The 17,620-nt window shown below is 38.7% G+C and overlaps 1 protein-coding gene across 1 annotated transcript; it reads right to left on the minus strand.

Moving 5' to 3' along the window:
- Positions 1-48: 48 nt before the first annotated feature.
- Positions 49-16,263, minus strand: LOC143876222 (DNA polymerase V family). The gene is made up of 10 exons (XM_077377944.1): positions 15,992-16,263; positions 14,719-15,513; positions 12,649-12,774; positions 12,353-12,550; positions 6,711-6,938; positions 5,303-6,424; positions 4,419-4,712; positions 2,493-2,937; positions 851-1,695; positions 49-424 (listed from the first exon to the last, which is right to left on the minus strand). The coding sequence occupies exons 2-9, from the start codon at positions 15,469-15,471 to the stop codon at positions 899-901; spliced, it is 3,963 nt and encodes a 1,320-aa protein (XP_077234059.1). The 5' UTR covers positions 15,472-15,513; positions 15,992-16,263; the 3' UTR covers positions 49-424; positions 851-898.
- Positions 16,264-17,620: the final 1,357 nt, after the last annotated feature.

Consider the following 17,620-nt stretch of genomic DNA (forward strand, 5'->3'; position numbering starts at 1 on the left):
TTTCTTTTCCATCCTTCTCCGAAGAATTCCTGCAATCCAAACATAGCCTTGATGAAGAAAGAAATATATTACCAGGGGAAAATGGTGCCGCGTTTGCTCTTGGTAAAGAAACAACATACAAAATTCGCTCTTAATACAAAATTAACACATCATTGTAAAAAAAAAGAACCGAGTCTGTAATTTCTCATACATAAGGTTCGGTATAAGTTATCACTAAAAATAATAAGCCTTCTGAAATGGATATGAAGTAGATCACCAATCTTACATGGGGCATTTCCCATATCTAAAAATCATCTGATCAAGATCAAACAGCCTTGAGAACTACTTATACTGAAACTTTTGTGCAAGTACTTAGATCATTTCTCCATACTCCATAGGGTCCTCTCTGTGATATTCATCATCCTGGGCTCCTGTTAGCAAAATCCTGACAAAGGAATAGAAAGAAAAGAATAATTAAGATCTATGGAGATTTATCCATAATTTTTTTTATGGGAAACAATATCGGCACAACCATGTTTTAATAATTGCACAAACCCATCTTGTCATTTATTATTTAAAAAGCTAAGACTTGCAGTTCCCAAAAAGCTCTCACATGCCAATTCGAAGAGAAAAGACGAGCTGAGTTTGTGCAATTATTAAACATTGTTGTGCTGATATAATTTCCCTTTTTTATATGATAATTATAGTAATTGCTATTGAATTGCGAAGATTCAGAGCAGAAAACACAGCCTTCTCACTGATACTGATAAATAAATTGTAGAGAAAACAGTAATATAAATCATTAGGATCCGAAAGCATAGACCATGAAAAACAATAAAATTTCAGACAAATAACATTAAATGGGTTGTACCGTGATGTTTCCATCAATCTGAAAGCTTTGTGGGTACCCATCCACCTGTCAAGGCTTCTTAAAAGGAAGAAAGAGGTCACCCAGATGAGATTCACAGACAGCATAAGCATCTGGTTTCAATGCCTTGAGAAATGACTTGTTTAAGTTAAGCATTGAGACTGCACGCAAAGTTGTGGCACAAAACCGGCGAACTTCTGCCCGCCTCGACTGTTTCTCTGGCAGTTTGCTCAGCAATTTCTGGATCAGATCACAGAGTGATGATAAATGGTCCTCCAAAAACTTCAGCCTACTTGACGATGCTTCCTTATCTTGTCCCTTGTAGGGAACACATGATTTCAATATGTCGTTCAACAGATCAAGAGCTCTAACTTGCCGATATTCAGATTTTGAACTCCCACATTTTTCTAGAAGAAACCCAAAAACATTGTGCACTATCCACGGATGCCTCCGGAAAATCTCTCTAACAAAGCCAGGCTTTAGTCGGCATTTCTTACTATCAAAGTAGTCCACCAAAATATGCTGCAAACTCTCAAACACCCTCTGCAATTCGAGTTCAGGGAAATTTCTCGCATGAATGATTTTCAATATCCAAAATGTTGAATTCTGAGCAAGAGAAGCAACTGCATTATTTCGGGACCGAGTGGCGGACTTCAGGCTTTTGTCCAACAGAACTTCAAGGGTGGTGATCTGAATCTCGTCACCCTTCGGATATTCCTTCGCCTTGAATATTTTCTTTTGCAAAATTCCTCCTATTCGCTGTCCAAGCTGCATGTTACCTTCTGCAGTATTTAAGTTCACAAATGCCTGAACTAAATATGAGTAGACCGTCAAAACCTGAGCCTTGCCTGTGAAAAAATAACCAATCACAAAAGTAAATCAGAAGGCACACCAAAGTTTAGACATTCCTTATGTTGATCACTTTCTTCCATTAATCACTAGAGACAGTGTCAGGGATTCTTGGCATTAGCCAATACATAGCAAAAATTAAGAATCTCCTCCGTACACCAATTCTCAATTCAAAAAAACAAAGTTCATATGTGTTAAAGTATAAAAGATTAAATAACGCCATCTCCAACGGTTTAAGCTTTTGGAGTAATTACTAGTTTCACCATTGGATTGGGTTGAGATCTCACTGTTAGATCGTCTTGGTAGAAATGAAGCAATAAGGTCAAATGAGGTAACCTAGTCATATTAGGCAAGTTGGTTAGTAGATGCAACTTTGATAGATTAGGGAATTAAGCTTGATTAGGCAACTAAGCTAGATGCGGTAATTAGGTTGAATTAGAATGTTTCTATCTTTATCTCATTTCACAATCAATGTAATCTTTCTATGTTTGTCCTTTGAGGGTTCTATATAAAGTTTAAACACTCATTTCGGCTCTTTGTAAAGCATTCAAGAATTAGTGAAATTTCCAATTTAACATGGTATCAGAGCAAAGGTCCTGGGTTCATAACCCCTTGATATTAAAAATCCACATGTGTTTGGCCAATCCAAAAGGGGGGCCACATGTGGCACGTGTAGGCCAACCCTAAAAAGAGGGGCCACATGTGAGGGGCGAGTGTTAAAGTATAGAAGATTAAATAACGCCATCTCCAATGGCTTAAGCTTTTGGAGTAATTGGTAGTTTCACAATATGCTTACCTGGATTCCTGTGTAGATATATTTCTAGCAGTGAGAGGACACGGAGCTTGAAAAACACGAGCTGAGACTGAGCAGTTTCACTCCCCGCTGAGTTCTTCCTTTCCTTGAAGATCTGAGCAAGATACGAATCCATGCGGAACATGGCATCATCATCCATGCCACTGTCAGATTCATCAGAAGCCGGAAGGTCTTCATTGATTGCCTCAGCGCCGAGCATAGCATGGTCATCCACATGGTCATCACTATCACCAGTGTCAACTGTCTCAGCTTCATCAGTCTCCTCGGCTTCTTCAATCCCAAGAAAATCTTCTTCCTCGTCATCATCATCATCATCCTCTACATTATCCATAACTTGATGTCGAGCCGGCTTCAGATCTTTCTTTATCACACGCAACATCCTAAGCAGACTGGCATCCATAATATCATCACAGAAGAACCTAAAAACCTGCAAATAAAGACAAATAAGTGAGCAACAACTCTCAATCATGGTTTTAAATTTCGGATTTCTACCAGGACCGAAATGTAAAACCAAACCTGAAATTTAAAAATTTTGACCAAAATTATAAGATTTTCACCGAAATTTCCACTGAAACCGAAATTTCGGTCGTTTTTGCCGAAACCAAAACCAAAACCGAAATTTCAAACCTTGGTATCAACAGCATCAAGATATCTCCATGGAACATAAAGAAGTTTTGCAAGATGGAAACTTTGTTCGAAAATGTACGAAGCATTTATAATCTAGAAATCGGCAAGCAAAACCAATATTCACTTGCTTTCAAAGATTACAGGCATTCAACATTGGCTTGTTTCTAATTCAGACCAAAACTAAATATTTGGACCAAAACCAACTTGTGTCAACTGCTATGATTTCATTTCGACTTATTAAAGCCAAAACATAGGCCGCAACACAAGGTCCACTCAGGAAACGGCTTAAAAACAAGAACCCAAGCACCCATCTACTCATCTAGAAGCTCAAAAGCAGGAGGAAAGTTGTACTAGAAGACTATACTGGCCACAAAACTAATAAAAACAAAAACCAGGGCATAAATCTACAGACAAGGTTTTAAATTTCGACCGGAACCCGAAATTTCGGGTTTCGGTCAACCACGGAATCGAAATTGCAGTAAATCGAAATGTTACATTATTTCGATCAAAATTTCGAAATTTCGGTCTGAAATTTACGGGATTTTGGCAAAAAATCTGGAATATATTTGTTATTAAATATCTTCCTGAAATTTCGGTAATTGGCCAAAATTTCAGGGGGGATAAAATAATGCGTTTTTTATGTCGTGGGATTTCGAACGAAATTCAGAAATTTTGGCAAAAAATTCGGTTTCGGTGAGTACCGAAACGCATTCCGAAACCGAAATTTAAAACCTTGTCTACCGATCAAAGCATTCATTAATCACCCGCTCTGGGAATTTGGATCTTGATGTAAAATTTCTTTTGGTCCGTTGCTAAGCAGATTTTTTTTTTATTCAAATCCATGAGAACATCAAATACTTGCGTATATAACACCATATATATATATATATATATATTTATTCAAATCCGTGAGAACATCAAATACTTACGGATATAACACCATATCCATGGATCAATGATCACTAAATTCCTATAGATACGATATAAAAGTTTTATGAATGCCTAATAGTCATGAAATCTTCATTAGGCAATGGAAATAATTACCCATTGTTTTGACTGAAACAGAATCATCATGCCCCGCTAGTCAAACCCCAGAAGCAAAATCTTGGTCCTAGATCTAGATAGAATGTCCATAGGGTCCATGGAATAATTGGTGTTATCTGATATAATTCATTTTTTTAATGATTATCTGATATAGTTCATATCTTTAAAAACACGATAGAAGCAGTAATATTTGCCATCGTTGCAATTTATATGCCATAGTTGCACTGTGCTGGTTACCTGCTCAACAGCAAAAGACATTGGACTGGATGACTGAGGCAACAATGAAACCAGTGTGTCGACAAGGACATCCATAAACTCTGGTGGACTATTATCATCATACACATCTTCTTCCCCCCCTGGGGAGTCAAGAAAAATATTATCACTGAATGCTTTCTTGCAACATATGATGATTTCAGAGGCAGCTTCCGAGAATTCCCCTGGCCGGAGAAGGATTTGTAGAAGCAACTGGATGAGCAAGTATCGCAGCGCACAAAGTCTGTTTGCAACTGTGCCAGGAAAAGTATCCCTCTCCTGAAATAGAAAACGAAATTTTGAATTTTAAAGATGGGCTTGAAGGGTTCAGTAACAGTTAATTAACAAGGCGTGATATAAAGTACAAGCCAGAACCGATTTCTGAAAATTTATTAATTCTCAATTTCTCAAATGGATACAAATTTTGAAACTCTAGAAATGGCATTTCTACACACTTACCGGGATTGGAAATGAAAGAAAAAGAACCAAAATTTGACCAAAGGGATCTGATATCTGCACTTCAGTGCCTTGTTTTTATATTGGCAGACCCACTTTATTTTACTCTTGCTCATTATCTAGTACAATTCCCACCAAGCTATCAACAGCCAATCAGAGAAGTTTAAACCAAAACGGATGCCATTACACACACACACACACACACACACACACACACACACACACAAAGGGAAGTGCGAATATCATCTCTTTAAAAGAAAAAAAAAGAAAAAAACTGGCAAACAATAACCAAAGAAAAATACAAGTGCAGCTTTCTGATTAACCAACGAAAACTAAGGATAATTCCCCCAATTTTATAAACCAGATGCTAGTGTTCAAATGGCGTGGGGTTGACAGAGAGCTGAATAGAATACCTGCGTGGACATCCGACTTTCCATTACTAGTAATCTCTTGAATGCTTTATCATCCTCATCACTCAACTGCCTAAAGAGTGAAACTGAAGGAATATTGCATAACGTGCTAAGGAAACACATAAAGTACGATCCCAGATCATTTCGCTCAAAGCTATTTGAAACAGATTGTGACCCCTCTCCTTTCTGAGCATCTGCCAGTAATAACTGGAGCTGCTCAATACACATCCTGCACAAACCACTTGAGGCGACTGCCTTCGGCCATTTAAACTTTTCCTGTAACTCAAACGATGTCACTTCCGTGCCAAGAGATGCCGAGAATAGACCCTGCACAGCTAAAAACTTTATTATTTCTTTCTGCGCCTGAAACTTTCTTTCATAATCCAGTCTCAAATTTTTTAAGACACGGGGAAGGGAATCGATAACCCATTTCTTGAGAATATCTGGATTCCCTGCCCCTGCCAAATCCTTATCTTCTGACAAACCCATCTCCGAATTTTCATCTGTTGTTTGACTCTGATCTGACGGTTCATCAGCTGCACGGCCTTCATCTACAAACATGGTCATCAAGTTTTGGACAAATAGCGTGCAGCCTTTTCCAGTCTCAAACTCAGCAACCAAATCTTTGACTGTGTGGGTCCGTGTGATGCAATCGAATCTCCCGCAACTGTGTTTCTGTAAAGCAACAACGACTGCAATTCGTCGCTCATCGTCATTCCTCACACAATTTGATAATTCCTTTAGAAAATATTGTGCAGCCTTGAATAGCCAGGTATCTTGTGTGGATAAGATATCCATAAGGCAATGGACAAGTTTGTGAGAGAGAACAATCTCAACACATGAGGCAGGTAATCTTGGGAGGAGAATTAGAAGAATGTTGAATGCCAAATGCTTGCGATCGTGAGACGACAGAAGAAGACAACTTTCAATAACGACCTCGCAGAAACAGCGGAGATTCTTGGCAAAGTCTTCTTTTGAAGAATTACAATTCCGATTTTTCTTGTGCTTCTTACCGGAAGTCGAAACCAATGATATGTCTTCCTCTTGTGGTGCAATTTCTTGTAAGAGAATATTCACCAGCACAGGCCACACACTGTGAACTCGAGGCTGACAGAAAGTTGTTTCCTAAAATGGAAAGCAAGGTCATGGCTTAATAATATGTCTAATTATTAGGCCTGTAAGGCTCAAAAAGATCAAAAAGTAATCATCAGTCACCAACACTAAATATTTAGATTTAGATTTTAGAGGAAGACATCACATGTCTTAAGGAAAATCAGTAGTTTTATGAACACTAAAATGTTGGAGGTACTTATGTTGCTTACAAGCAGCATTTTAGTCATTTCCAGAAAGGAGTTCTCGGATCTTCCCTCCAAAGGAACACATGCAGGACAAGATAGGCTTGAAAGATTACCTTAAAGCAAGGAATAAGGGAAGATAAGTGGTCAGCCGTAAACAGGTTGTTTGGACTAAATGGGTGCGGCAATAGTTTGCAAAGACTCCCATGGTCAATAGAGATTTTTTCTCGTATCTTCAAAGCTAAAAATAATGCATCTGGATTTCCAATCTGAGTGGCGCTTTGGAACCACTCATGAATGCCCTGAGCTCCAAGAACTTGTCCCAACAACCCTTCAAAAGGCAACTGCAAAAATAGAAGAGCACATCAATTCTAACTGATCCCCAACTTAATAATGATGTGGACAAAAGTCCATATTAATCAAGCTAATATAAGATAAGATTATACTGGACCAGTATAAGATTCTAAGTAATCAATGACATGCTATTCTATCAGAGGCCATCCAAAATCAGAAAAAGATATAAAAGCAATCAAAGAATTATTAGTTAGCAAAGACAACTAGATGATATTGGCAAGTTGTCAATAAAATTTCCTTCCACAACTGGAGAAAATGTATGTAAATCAAACAGAAGGTCAAACATTTCATCAAATAAATGAATGGGAAAAGAGGGAAGGAAGCCAATTGATTTGACCACATGATTGTACTGAGGTAATCTCCCAAATCAACAACGGAGAATATTGGTGCAATGGTTCCCACGGCAAAGATCTGAAGACCTGTCCTTACAGTTTTGTATCTTCCGCAATCATCAGCTTCACCTCCAACCCAGCTCCACATAGCATGAAGTCATAGGACTGCAATTGTGGAACGACGAGATACTTGAAAAGAAAAAGTTAATTCTCACACCCGTTACCCTCAAAATTGAGCATCCAGATCATGTATGAGGTCTGTTGTACAACTCAATTGAGTTCATCTGCAACCTAATTCATGCTTCCATCTAAGAAAAGGTAAAACATAGTTCTCCTACTAAAAGATTAAGAGAGCAGTCTCTATGAGAAACATCACCATGCCTTGTAAATCTGGCAAAAGCAATGGAAATAAAGGGACGGAATTCTGGTGAAAAAACCCTTGCGTCCTGTCGTCAAATTTGGCTTTCTACTATTGTGAAGATGTCTACATCTTTCACGGAAAATTCCGTCCAGGAGGTTCCACGAAATGGTTAGGCAATGAGAATTGATCAATCTAAAGCTTGCAGATATAAGGTGAAGAAAAGAGCATTCCATGCTCTATTTTTTTTTTTTTGAAAGGCGACATAAATTCATTAATGATAAAAGGGGCATTCGGGACCAGTAGTCCCAGCCTGCTAACACAACATAATATAATACGGGGCTCAGGCATACCCATGAACCAACCACACCTCATCCGGGTACAAAATATTACAAAACCAACTTCCCTGATCCGGTCTCCTAATTGGAAGTAATCAAAGAAATAATCTACGAAACGTATCCCTATTGACAAGATCCACATCCCAATCTTCTGAACTTACTAGATCCCCTACCTCTTGTCAGAACTGACCTCAAGAGGAAACCCAAGAAAAGAAATCCAAGAACAGAAAAACCCCATACAGCAAACCAAAGCAGAATGTAACCCCAAAATAAAACGACAATACCTCCAAACCTTGGTATCAAACCAAAAGCCCCAAAGAAGAGGACCGACCATCATCCATAATCCATTCAAAACCAAACCTCAAAAAAGTATATAAGAAAACCCCAAATCAATCGGCATAAGGATCAGACTCGACCGACCCCTGCCAATGGACAACAAATCAAAATAAGGTCAACTTTCCAGCGCACCCTAAGAATAGCTAGGAAATTTGGAACTTGAAATCAAGCGGGGTGTCAGGAAGGCAAACTAGCCCGAACTCAGCTACCTAACCGGAAACGATTCCGAGGCCAAACCAGGCAAGAGATAAGGCTCCGGGGAAGACAACTTGGGTGAGGATCCGCTCTCCGGAAAGTCAAATGATTCAACACTAATTCTATAGATCTTATTCATTAGGTTAATGGTAACACAAGACCCTGAGATGATCCTTCGGGGAGCCAAGATTTTTGCCGAGACAAAGCCCATGCAATGCTGATGGTTTCCTTCCATCTTAGTTTCAAGGACTCTGCCAAATAGACTTCCCAATGCTTCCACCGTTGGTATGGCCCAGGCATGCAAAGGGACTCCATAGAATTTAACCCACAAACTTTTCTCACCTTGGATAAACTCCTTACTCCAGGGAGCAAGAGAACACAGATGAGGACTCAAAACCTCAGGGCATCTGGATAAAATCTTCGAAGCCTGCGCCTCAGATTCAAAACTAGAGATCAGCTCCTCATCTGACAATATGCAAGGACATTATAAAGATGGAACATTCCAAGCCTATTGAGCCCAAGCCCAGATATCCTCAATCGATTTGTTAGGGCACTTCCTTTTCCCAATTAAACAGGATTTTAGGGATTCCATACGGGTATCCACCTCCCTGCCCGAGATGACCAAATCTTCTCTATTCCTGTAAGATATAGAGCCAGAATCGAGCCATTGACCATCCTCTTTTCTAGTCAAGTTCAGGCAAGGTTGAGACGAAGACAGACGAGGAACCTATCTGGATGGAACTTTGCTCTGTCGACACCAACGACAGTTTTCTCGCCAACTGAAGTTAGCATATCGACATGGGGTGCATAACCAATTTCCATACCCTGATTTTTGAAAGGGCTTCTTAAGGGATGACACCCACTTTTCCTTCACACCTTGATTTTCTATTTTTTGATTACAAATTCTAAATTTCCACCTCCAACTAAAGTTCTGGTAAGAACAATGACGACATTGCCAATCTGCTCACTAGCTCTTTTCTGGGCACATCATTGTTTCCTTGCAATCAATCTTCAACGCCCTGAGCTGTTGGCAATGGTGGGCGAAATTTTAGGAACAAGAGACCTACTTGAAACGCTGGAATTTGCGCTCCCTAGTTCTTCTTCAGCTCTTTGATTTTTTCTTCATTCAAAAATCAGATCTGAACTCCATTTAAAGTTTCATTTGTATTTTTCAGGTTTACTTTTCCAAAACTCTAACTCTTCCCTTGGATTGGAGACAAGTTGCCGGAGAAATTGATTCTTGCCGGATTTAGCTCGGATTCTCACCGGAACTTAAACCAAAATGATAGATCTAGGGTTTTATGGAGGTCAAAGAGGGTTTCTGAGATCAGATCTTGGATCCAAAAAATCTGATGTGAAAAGACGCTAAGACTTTGGTGTGAGAATAGAGATGAGGTAGTCGAATCTAGGTAGTAGCAATGGTCGGAACTCCGGCAATCATTCCATGCTCTATTTCAAAACAAGCAGAATGAAAAAACCGAGGCACTTGTCAATGATTGAGGAAGTAGGAATGGGAAAAGCATTCCATGCAAGGTTTTAAATTTCAGTTTCAGATTTGGTTTGGTTGGCACGGAAAAGGAAATGTTTCGGTTGCAGTTGGAAATTTCAGTGGAAACCCAGTAAAATCACAAAAATGTATGGAAACATATGCAAATGATAGAATTTTAAGATGAAACTTCAGGAAATGCTAGAATAAGCACAAATACATACTTAGAAATCATCACATATACAGGAAAGTAATCCATGATATGTATATCTTGTTATATGCACTTCCAATTTAAAATGGACCTTGCTATTCCAGACATGCATGACAACACATCATTAAGTGTTTAATCTTACCAAACTATTATGGATGGTTGTCGTACTTCTGTAATAGTTTCTATGTAATAACTTTTGCTTATTCTACAATTGCCTGAAGTTCCATCTTAAATGTCAACCGAAATTGATGGCCGGAACAAACATGTTTTCATTTGGGTGGCAACTGACATGCAAAGCAGACCACCATTTAAAACATTGGTCTTTTACTCTTTTGAAGTTTTTGCTTTTGCTTGGGTCTCATGCTTGACCATCTTGGCCATGGTTACTTTTACTAATAAAGCTTCATCATTCAAATTTAAAGTTTGATTTATAGTTTATTTTAGAACAAGTTTCTTAAGATGGATAGCTGAGTTTTGTTGTGACTAAAAGTATATGATCTAGAAGCGCATGGGTCGGGCTTCCCATTTCTTTTTTGTCATCTTCCTTCTCCGCTCCGCTCTCTTAATGTAATCCTGGGGAGTGGGCTGCAATGAAAACAAAAATAGTTTCTCATAGAATTAGACACTTCGACCATGTCAGTTTATCCATATATATATATATATAGAGAGAGAGAGAGAGGGAGAGATATTCTAGGGACCATCGCACAGAAGGCATTTTGTGGACCAGCTGTTGCATGAGAGAGCAGCCACCTTAGAGAATAAGACAGAATGTGTTGAAAAGTGAGCTTATGTGGCTGCTCTCTTTTGCAACAGCCGGTCAGAGAAATGCCTTCTGCGATGGTCCCTCTCTCTCTCTCTCTCTCTCTCTCTCTCTCTCTCTCTATATATATATATATATATATATATATATATATATATATAGAGAGAGAGAGAGACAGAGAGAGAGAGATGTAGAAGTAAAGGTAAAGTGCCTAAACTTACAGGTGGCAATTGTACCTGAACACCTTTGTTCTTGTCTCTATTAGTCTATTTCGTTCTCATCTTCTGTTTATTTTTGGCGGCAACCCTAACAAAAATTGCTTCCCATAGAATTAGACACTTCCACCATGACAGCAATTAGACACTTCCACCATGTCAGCAATTAGACACTTCCACCATGTCAATCTCTCTCTCTCTCTCTCTCTCTCTCTCTCGCTCTCTGTATATATATATATATATATATATATATATATATATATATATGAGGAAAGTGTTTAGCTCACCAAACTTATGGTGAGCTTAAGCGCCCCAATCACATGGGTCCCACATTTTCTGTGGTGATCCAAACTATTCATTTGCAAGGCTCTATCATAGATAGGGTGTGTACCAAAAATCAGCTCCATAGGATCATCCTAACCCCTCCATTTGTGGAGGACAAATATGGGCAGATTTGTGGACAAATAATGTCTGTCCATTTTGACCTCCACAAATGGATGGGTTAGGATGATCCTATGGAGCTGATTTTTGGTACACACCCCATCTATGTAAGGGTCTTTCAAATGAATGCTTTGGATCATCCTAACAAAGTAGGCCCCAATGTGATTGGGCGCTTAAGCTCACCATAAGTTTGGTGAGCTTAAGCTCACCAACACTTTCCTCTATATATATATATATATATAGAAGTAAAGGTAAAGTGCCTAAACTTACAGGTGGCAATTGTACCCCTCCCTGTGTGCATACATGCACTGATAGGGGCAGATAGAATGAGGGCTAAAAGAACAGAGGAAATAGAAAAACAAAAGGTTTTACAAATATAACAACATGACAGTCATATTCCAATATTAAACTTAAACCTAGGGTGATGATAAATTAGCACCCCCTGCAGGATGATTCACACCCCTTTAGTGTGAATTGATGTCAAATAGCATTAAAGTCTGATGCTTTTTTATGCTTTTTTACGCTTTTTGACATCAATTCACGTTAAAGGGGGTGCGAATTTATCATCTCCCTAAACCTATTGAATAACAAATTTCGTTTTGGCCCATCCACCAAAAGTAAGCAAATGGCATTATTCCATCAAGCTGCAAGACTTGCAACATTACTATAATATACCAAAAAAATACAGATTCATACCAATGCTCATTTGGACTACGGAAGAGAGATAAGTACCTTTTCGACCAACTCCAAAATGACCAAGACAGCTGGCTCACGCAAGTAGCGCTTCTTTCCTGCAAGAGAGATAACATGGCTGATGAATTCCTTGACAATAGAAGTGCTGCTATCAGAAAACCACTCTTCAGCTATCCGCCCAGATCTAACGAGGGCTCCATAAGCAAACAAGCGACCCAGAAAACAATCTCTCGCTTCCTGCAATGCCATTAAGGAACAACTAAAGATTATGACATGTAGAGGATAGCAATCTGATCAAGATATACATAACCGTACAGAAAGTTCTTGCAAACTACCTGCCCCTTCATTGAAGAAGAAACCTCTAATAACTCAACTATCAATTTCATCAATGAACCCACTTTGATGCTAGGGATTTTTCCAATGACAGTGGTCAACCCCAATGCAAACCCTTGTCTTGCACACTACACAACAAACAATAGAAGATCATCAACTAGAACACAAGCCATCCTCCAATAATAGCCAACAATGAGAAAAAATAATTTTCAGTTAATAACCATGTGAATTAATAGAAAGGAAAAAAATTTCCTAAAAATCTAATCTATTTTAACATGAAAGAAATCTTGTAGAAGATAGTACACTTGGCATAAGAAAAATTCATAATGTCTCAAGCATAGTCACCAGGTTGATAAACGAATTCGGGAAGTGAAACGTGAAACGGAAGCAAGAAACACGTGAAAATATATAGTGATATAGTGGAACGAGAAAAGAGGAAGCAAATAGGAAATTGTATGAAAAGTGTATTAAGAAATGTCTTAGGAAACATGTTTAAAATGTTTGAAAACAATATAGAAACATAGTGCGAAAACGGAGATCCCCCCCCGCCCCCCCCCCCCCCCCCCCCCCGATTCAATTCCAAATGTTCTGAAATCTTGAAATATATAAGTGGTTTTCGTTCCATAAAATGTTATATTTTAGTTTAGAACTTTGAATTCTTATTTAATAATTGTTTGATTACATTAAAAAAGTAGAAATTGTTATTATAGAAGAGCGGGGATAGGGATTAGATTTTCCCCGCGGGACAGGGACGGCGATTCCCCGCCATCCCCAAAGCAGGGACGGGGAATTTTCCTTGAGACGGGGACGGGGAATGCAACATCCATCGCTGCCCTACCCTGTTGCCACCACTAGCAGCAGATAAGTTAGGAACTTAGGAAGGCTTTAGAGGGGCTTCTTGTGGGTAAGGGGAGTGGGTCATAAATTCCACTTGATCAAGTAGAAAGATGTTCATAAAGTCAAGGAGAGTGGAAAGATAGGTGGTATTTAAAAGAGAAAATTTCTTCATTCGTAAAGAGGTCATTGAGGAAGCAAAAGTGTTGTGTGTAAAGTTTATCCCTCAAAAACAAGGCATGGGAATAATGGTTATAACACTAAGGAGTGCAAAGTTTGATATGCAATGTCGGAAAAGCTTTGGGGAAGGAATTAGGTTTAAGGCAATGTCAAGTGACCTAGTGAGATTTTGCAAGGCCAATGCAGAAAGAGGAAGCATTGGCACATTCTAGAATTGAGGCTTTTTTGTTGGATGCCCCCTTTAGCCAAATTTCTCACTCTTGATCACCTTTGACATAGGCAACAAATGTTCCCTAATCCCTAACATGTGCATGATATGCAAAGTAGCAGAGGAGCCCATGAATCACTTCTTTGTCTAGTGTGCAACGCAAAATGCTTTTGACCCAATTTCTCAGGCAGAAGTGGCAAATTTGGTTAGAGTGGCTAGCACAACCATTTGGTATTAGCACTCGCATTTAACTAAAGATACTTGTTTTCACATTTATGTGGGTAAACAGAAGGAAATAAATGGATCTGGGGCCTTCTGGCCATGGCAGCATTGTAGGAAATGAAAAGGGACAGCATGACATTCTTGGGCTGATAGCCGTTAACACTTATAATAAAGTGCAAGCAAGGGCATTGTTGAAATATTCTCTTACTGCATAGGAGTACTGAATGAGATTAAATGGAACCCATTGCCTTGAAATTTTCTACGATTTTCTCTTTGTTCTTTTAGGATCTCTTACTGCATAAGGGGGCAGTGCTAAATGAGAATAAATGGACACCATGTAAAGAATCCATTGCCTTGAAATTTTCTTGTACTGTAAACAAATTCAGAAGCCTCCTAGCTGACTCTCTAGCTAAGAATGGGATTCTGAGGTCGTTGTTTCAGAAGGTTCATCTGATTTACCTCAATTTTGATCCGGTGCACCTTTTCATTGGCTTTCAGCAATAAATTATTTTATCAAAAACAGAGAGAGAGAGAGAGAGAGAGAGAGAGAGAGAGAGAGAGCAGTCCTTATCTTGACATGACAAAAGAAACATTAACAAGAGATACAGATAAAACTAAAAGAACATACCTCTCTTGACGAAGAAATTCCACGAATAAGTCGACGAATTGCATATCTTAAAGAGGGTGCACAGTTCTTCAACCCATCATCCTTTTCTGCTTCTAACTTCAGTGTCTCCTCATCAGTTCCCTTATTTCCAAACTTTTCATACGCCTTCTGAACTTCCCAAAGCTCTCTAACCAAAGCTTCAGCAGCTGCTTCTCTAACTGATGAATCAACAGAAGACAAATCCCTGAAAACACTGATGTGGAACTCAGGCAGACCCCTCGATGCAGAAGGCAATGACATAGTATCATCTGTGCCAATACCCTCACTCAAATTTCTAGTTTTAACCGATTCCACGATGTTAGAACTAGATTGGTGTCTCTCTTTATCCAACGCTTTCCTTTTCTTCCTTCTTTCCATCGGTTTAAGCGAGTCAGGGGTGACAGGAGGCAATTTGTCATCTGCCACTTCTTCTATTTTCTGTTTTCTCGGCTTCTTATCATGTTTAGAGGTAATTTTATCATCAGTGGCATCATTCTGATCGACTAATTCATCAACGGAATCGGAACTTTTCTTCTCTTTTCTCGGCTTCTTATCACGCTTGGAGGTAATTTTATCATCAATGGAATCATTCTGATCGACTAATTCATCTACAGAACTTATCTTCTCTTTTCTCGGTTTCTTATCACGCTTCGAGGTAATTTTATCATCAGTGTTATCATTATTATGATCCACTAATTCATCTACGGAATCAGAACTTCTCTTCTTAATACCCATCAATGCTGGGAATTCCTTTGCCAACGTGTTTCGTAGATTAACCTATCAACAACCCACACAATTATTCATACAATTAGCAATTTATTGAGGGTTGATTGATTATCTATCACTGATAAATTCAGAGTATCAGATTCTAGCTCAGAAGCTCAATCAAGCATTCTAATACTAAATTCAATTGTATCAAGTTAAAAATCGAATGCCGCAATGTAAAGACATGAATTGTTCATAAAAAAAAAAAATGAGAGGATCATACTTTTTATTGAAATATATGGGTGAGATTTGGGCAACAAATGAATAAAATGGCTATGAATTATAACTCAGATTGTTAGTTATATCAAACTAAATGAGAAATAACGACACATTTGGTTTGGAAAAACAAAACGCGAAATTCGAAGACTAGTAGTAGTAGGACGAACCCTAGAAACGATTCTAATAGATCGTATTTCACTAACAAATACATGGCAAAAAAATTACTTATTTTCTTCTTGTTATCTAACAGTAAGAAATTAGAGCAACGAACCTGAGAGAGGAAGAACAGTAAGTAGGAGAAGATTCTGTCTTTCTAGGGTTTGCGGAGAGGACTATAGTTTTTCTAGGGTTTGGAAAAGCTGTATGTTTTTTCTAGGGTTTTGAAGTGTTTTTTCTAGGGTTTTCGCTTCAAATAATTTTCAGAGCTACCCGCCGCATCAAAGGAAAGAGAAGAAAGATGGTGTTTTAGGGTTTTATCACTTCTCAAAATGACGAAACTACCCTTTTGCCCGTGGCTTCCTAAAATGGCAAGACTACCCCTTCTTCAGCTTCTTGCATTCTTTCCTCTTCATAACGGAGTTTTTATATGGTGTAAGCCCTTACAGTCCCGTATTTTTCATAAAGTTCTGTAAGGACCCCATATAGGATGATCCAAACCGTCCATGTGATAGACCACAACGTAAATAGGTTGTGCCCAAAAGTAATTCATATAGGATGATCCCAACCCTCCGATCTATAGCAGAACTGCATATTATGGAAACCTCTATAGATCGGAGGGTTCGGATCATCCTATGGAAATGATTTTAGGGGAAGAACCTATTGACATTGCGTTCCATCACATAGACGGTTTGGATCATCCTATATGGTGGTCCGTTGAGTACTTTTTGAAAAATACGGGAGTATGAGGGCTTACACCATATAAAATCTCGTCATAACGAGCATTCCTGGACATAAGATGCAAAATGTTGGGCCCCACTCAATGCATGGTTTGGATGGAGATGATGGGTCCCACCCATCAAAACATGAAGTGCAAAATGTTAGGACCCATCTTATGAATGGGTTTGGCTCTTTGGGTGGAGATGGTGGGACCTGCCCACCAAAAAAATCCGGTGGAGTGGTGGCCCACCTCATAAAAAATAGGGAAGTCATATTCTTGCCTTCTGTTCTTCCCAAGCCACACCCTCTAGTATATTTGTGACCACTCTCTTTACAGTACAAGTGGGGCGAGGAAGAAGAAAAGGCGGCAAATATATAATCTCCCAGAAGGTGTAAAATGGTAGGGCCCACACTATGCATCGTTTGGTGCAGAGGATTGCCCCACAGCATCAAAACATGAGGTGTAAATGGTGGGCCACTGGGCCCCACCTATGCTATACATGATGTGTAAAAAAATCTATGGGAAAAATTCTGTGGAAAAATTCAGAGTCCAGTATGTTTACAATTTTCCTTTGAAGTAAAGAAAAAAATTTAGTTACAAATATATTTTCTATGGAAAAAAATTCCAATAACATTTTCTATGGAAAAATTTTCAATAAAAAATTTCTAGGTAAAAATCAAATTACAAAAGGAAAAGGGGAGTGATAAATCAACCCCCATATATCTTAAATCGACCCCCTATGGGTGCGTTTGGATACTAGGAATCAAAAATGGGTATGGAAATCAAATTCCATTCCTATTCCATTTCCCATGGTAAAGGAAATGTGGATTCCAATTCTTGTGTTTGGTTACCCATTATAATGAAGAATCGTTATTAACGAAGCATTTTCAGAAAAAAAAAAAAAAAGAAGAAAAGAAGGTTTAGGGTCTTACGTATGAGACGAAGCATTTGCTATAGAGAGAGAGAGAGAGAGAGAGAGAGAGGGAGAGATTTTCTCCCTTAAATCATGGAGATTTTTTTCCC

This window comes from Tasmannia lanceolata, unplaced genomic scaffold, assembly GCF_043159265.1.
Source record: "Tasmannia lanceolata isolate RefF3 unplaced genomic scaffold, GAP_Taslan_0.1 ptg000004l, whole genome shotgun sequence".
NCBI classification, from domain to species: domain Eukaryota; kingdom Viridiplantae; phylum Streptophyta; class Magnoliopsida; order Canellales; family Winteraceae; genus Tasmannia; species Tasmannia lanceolata.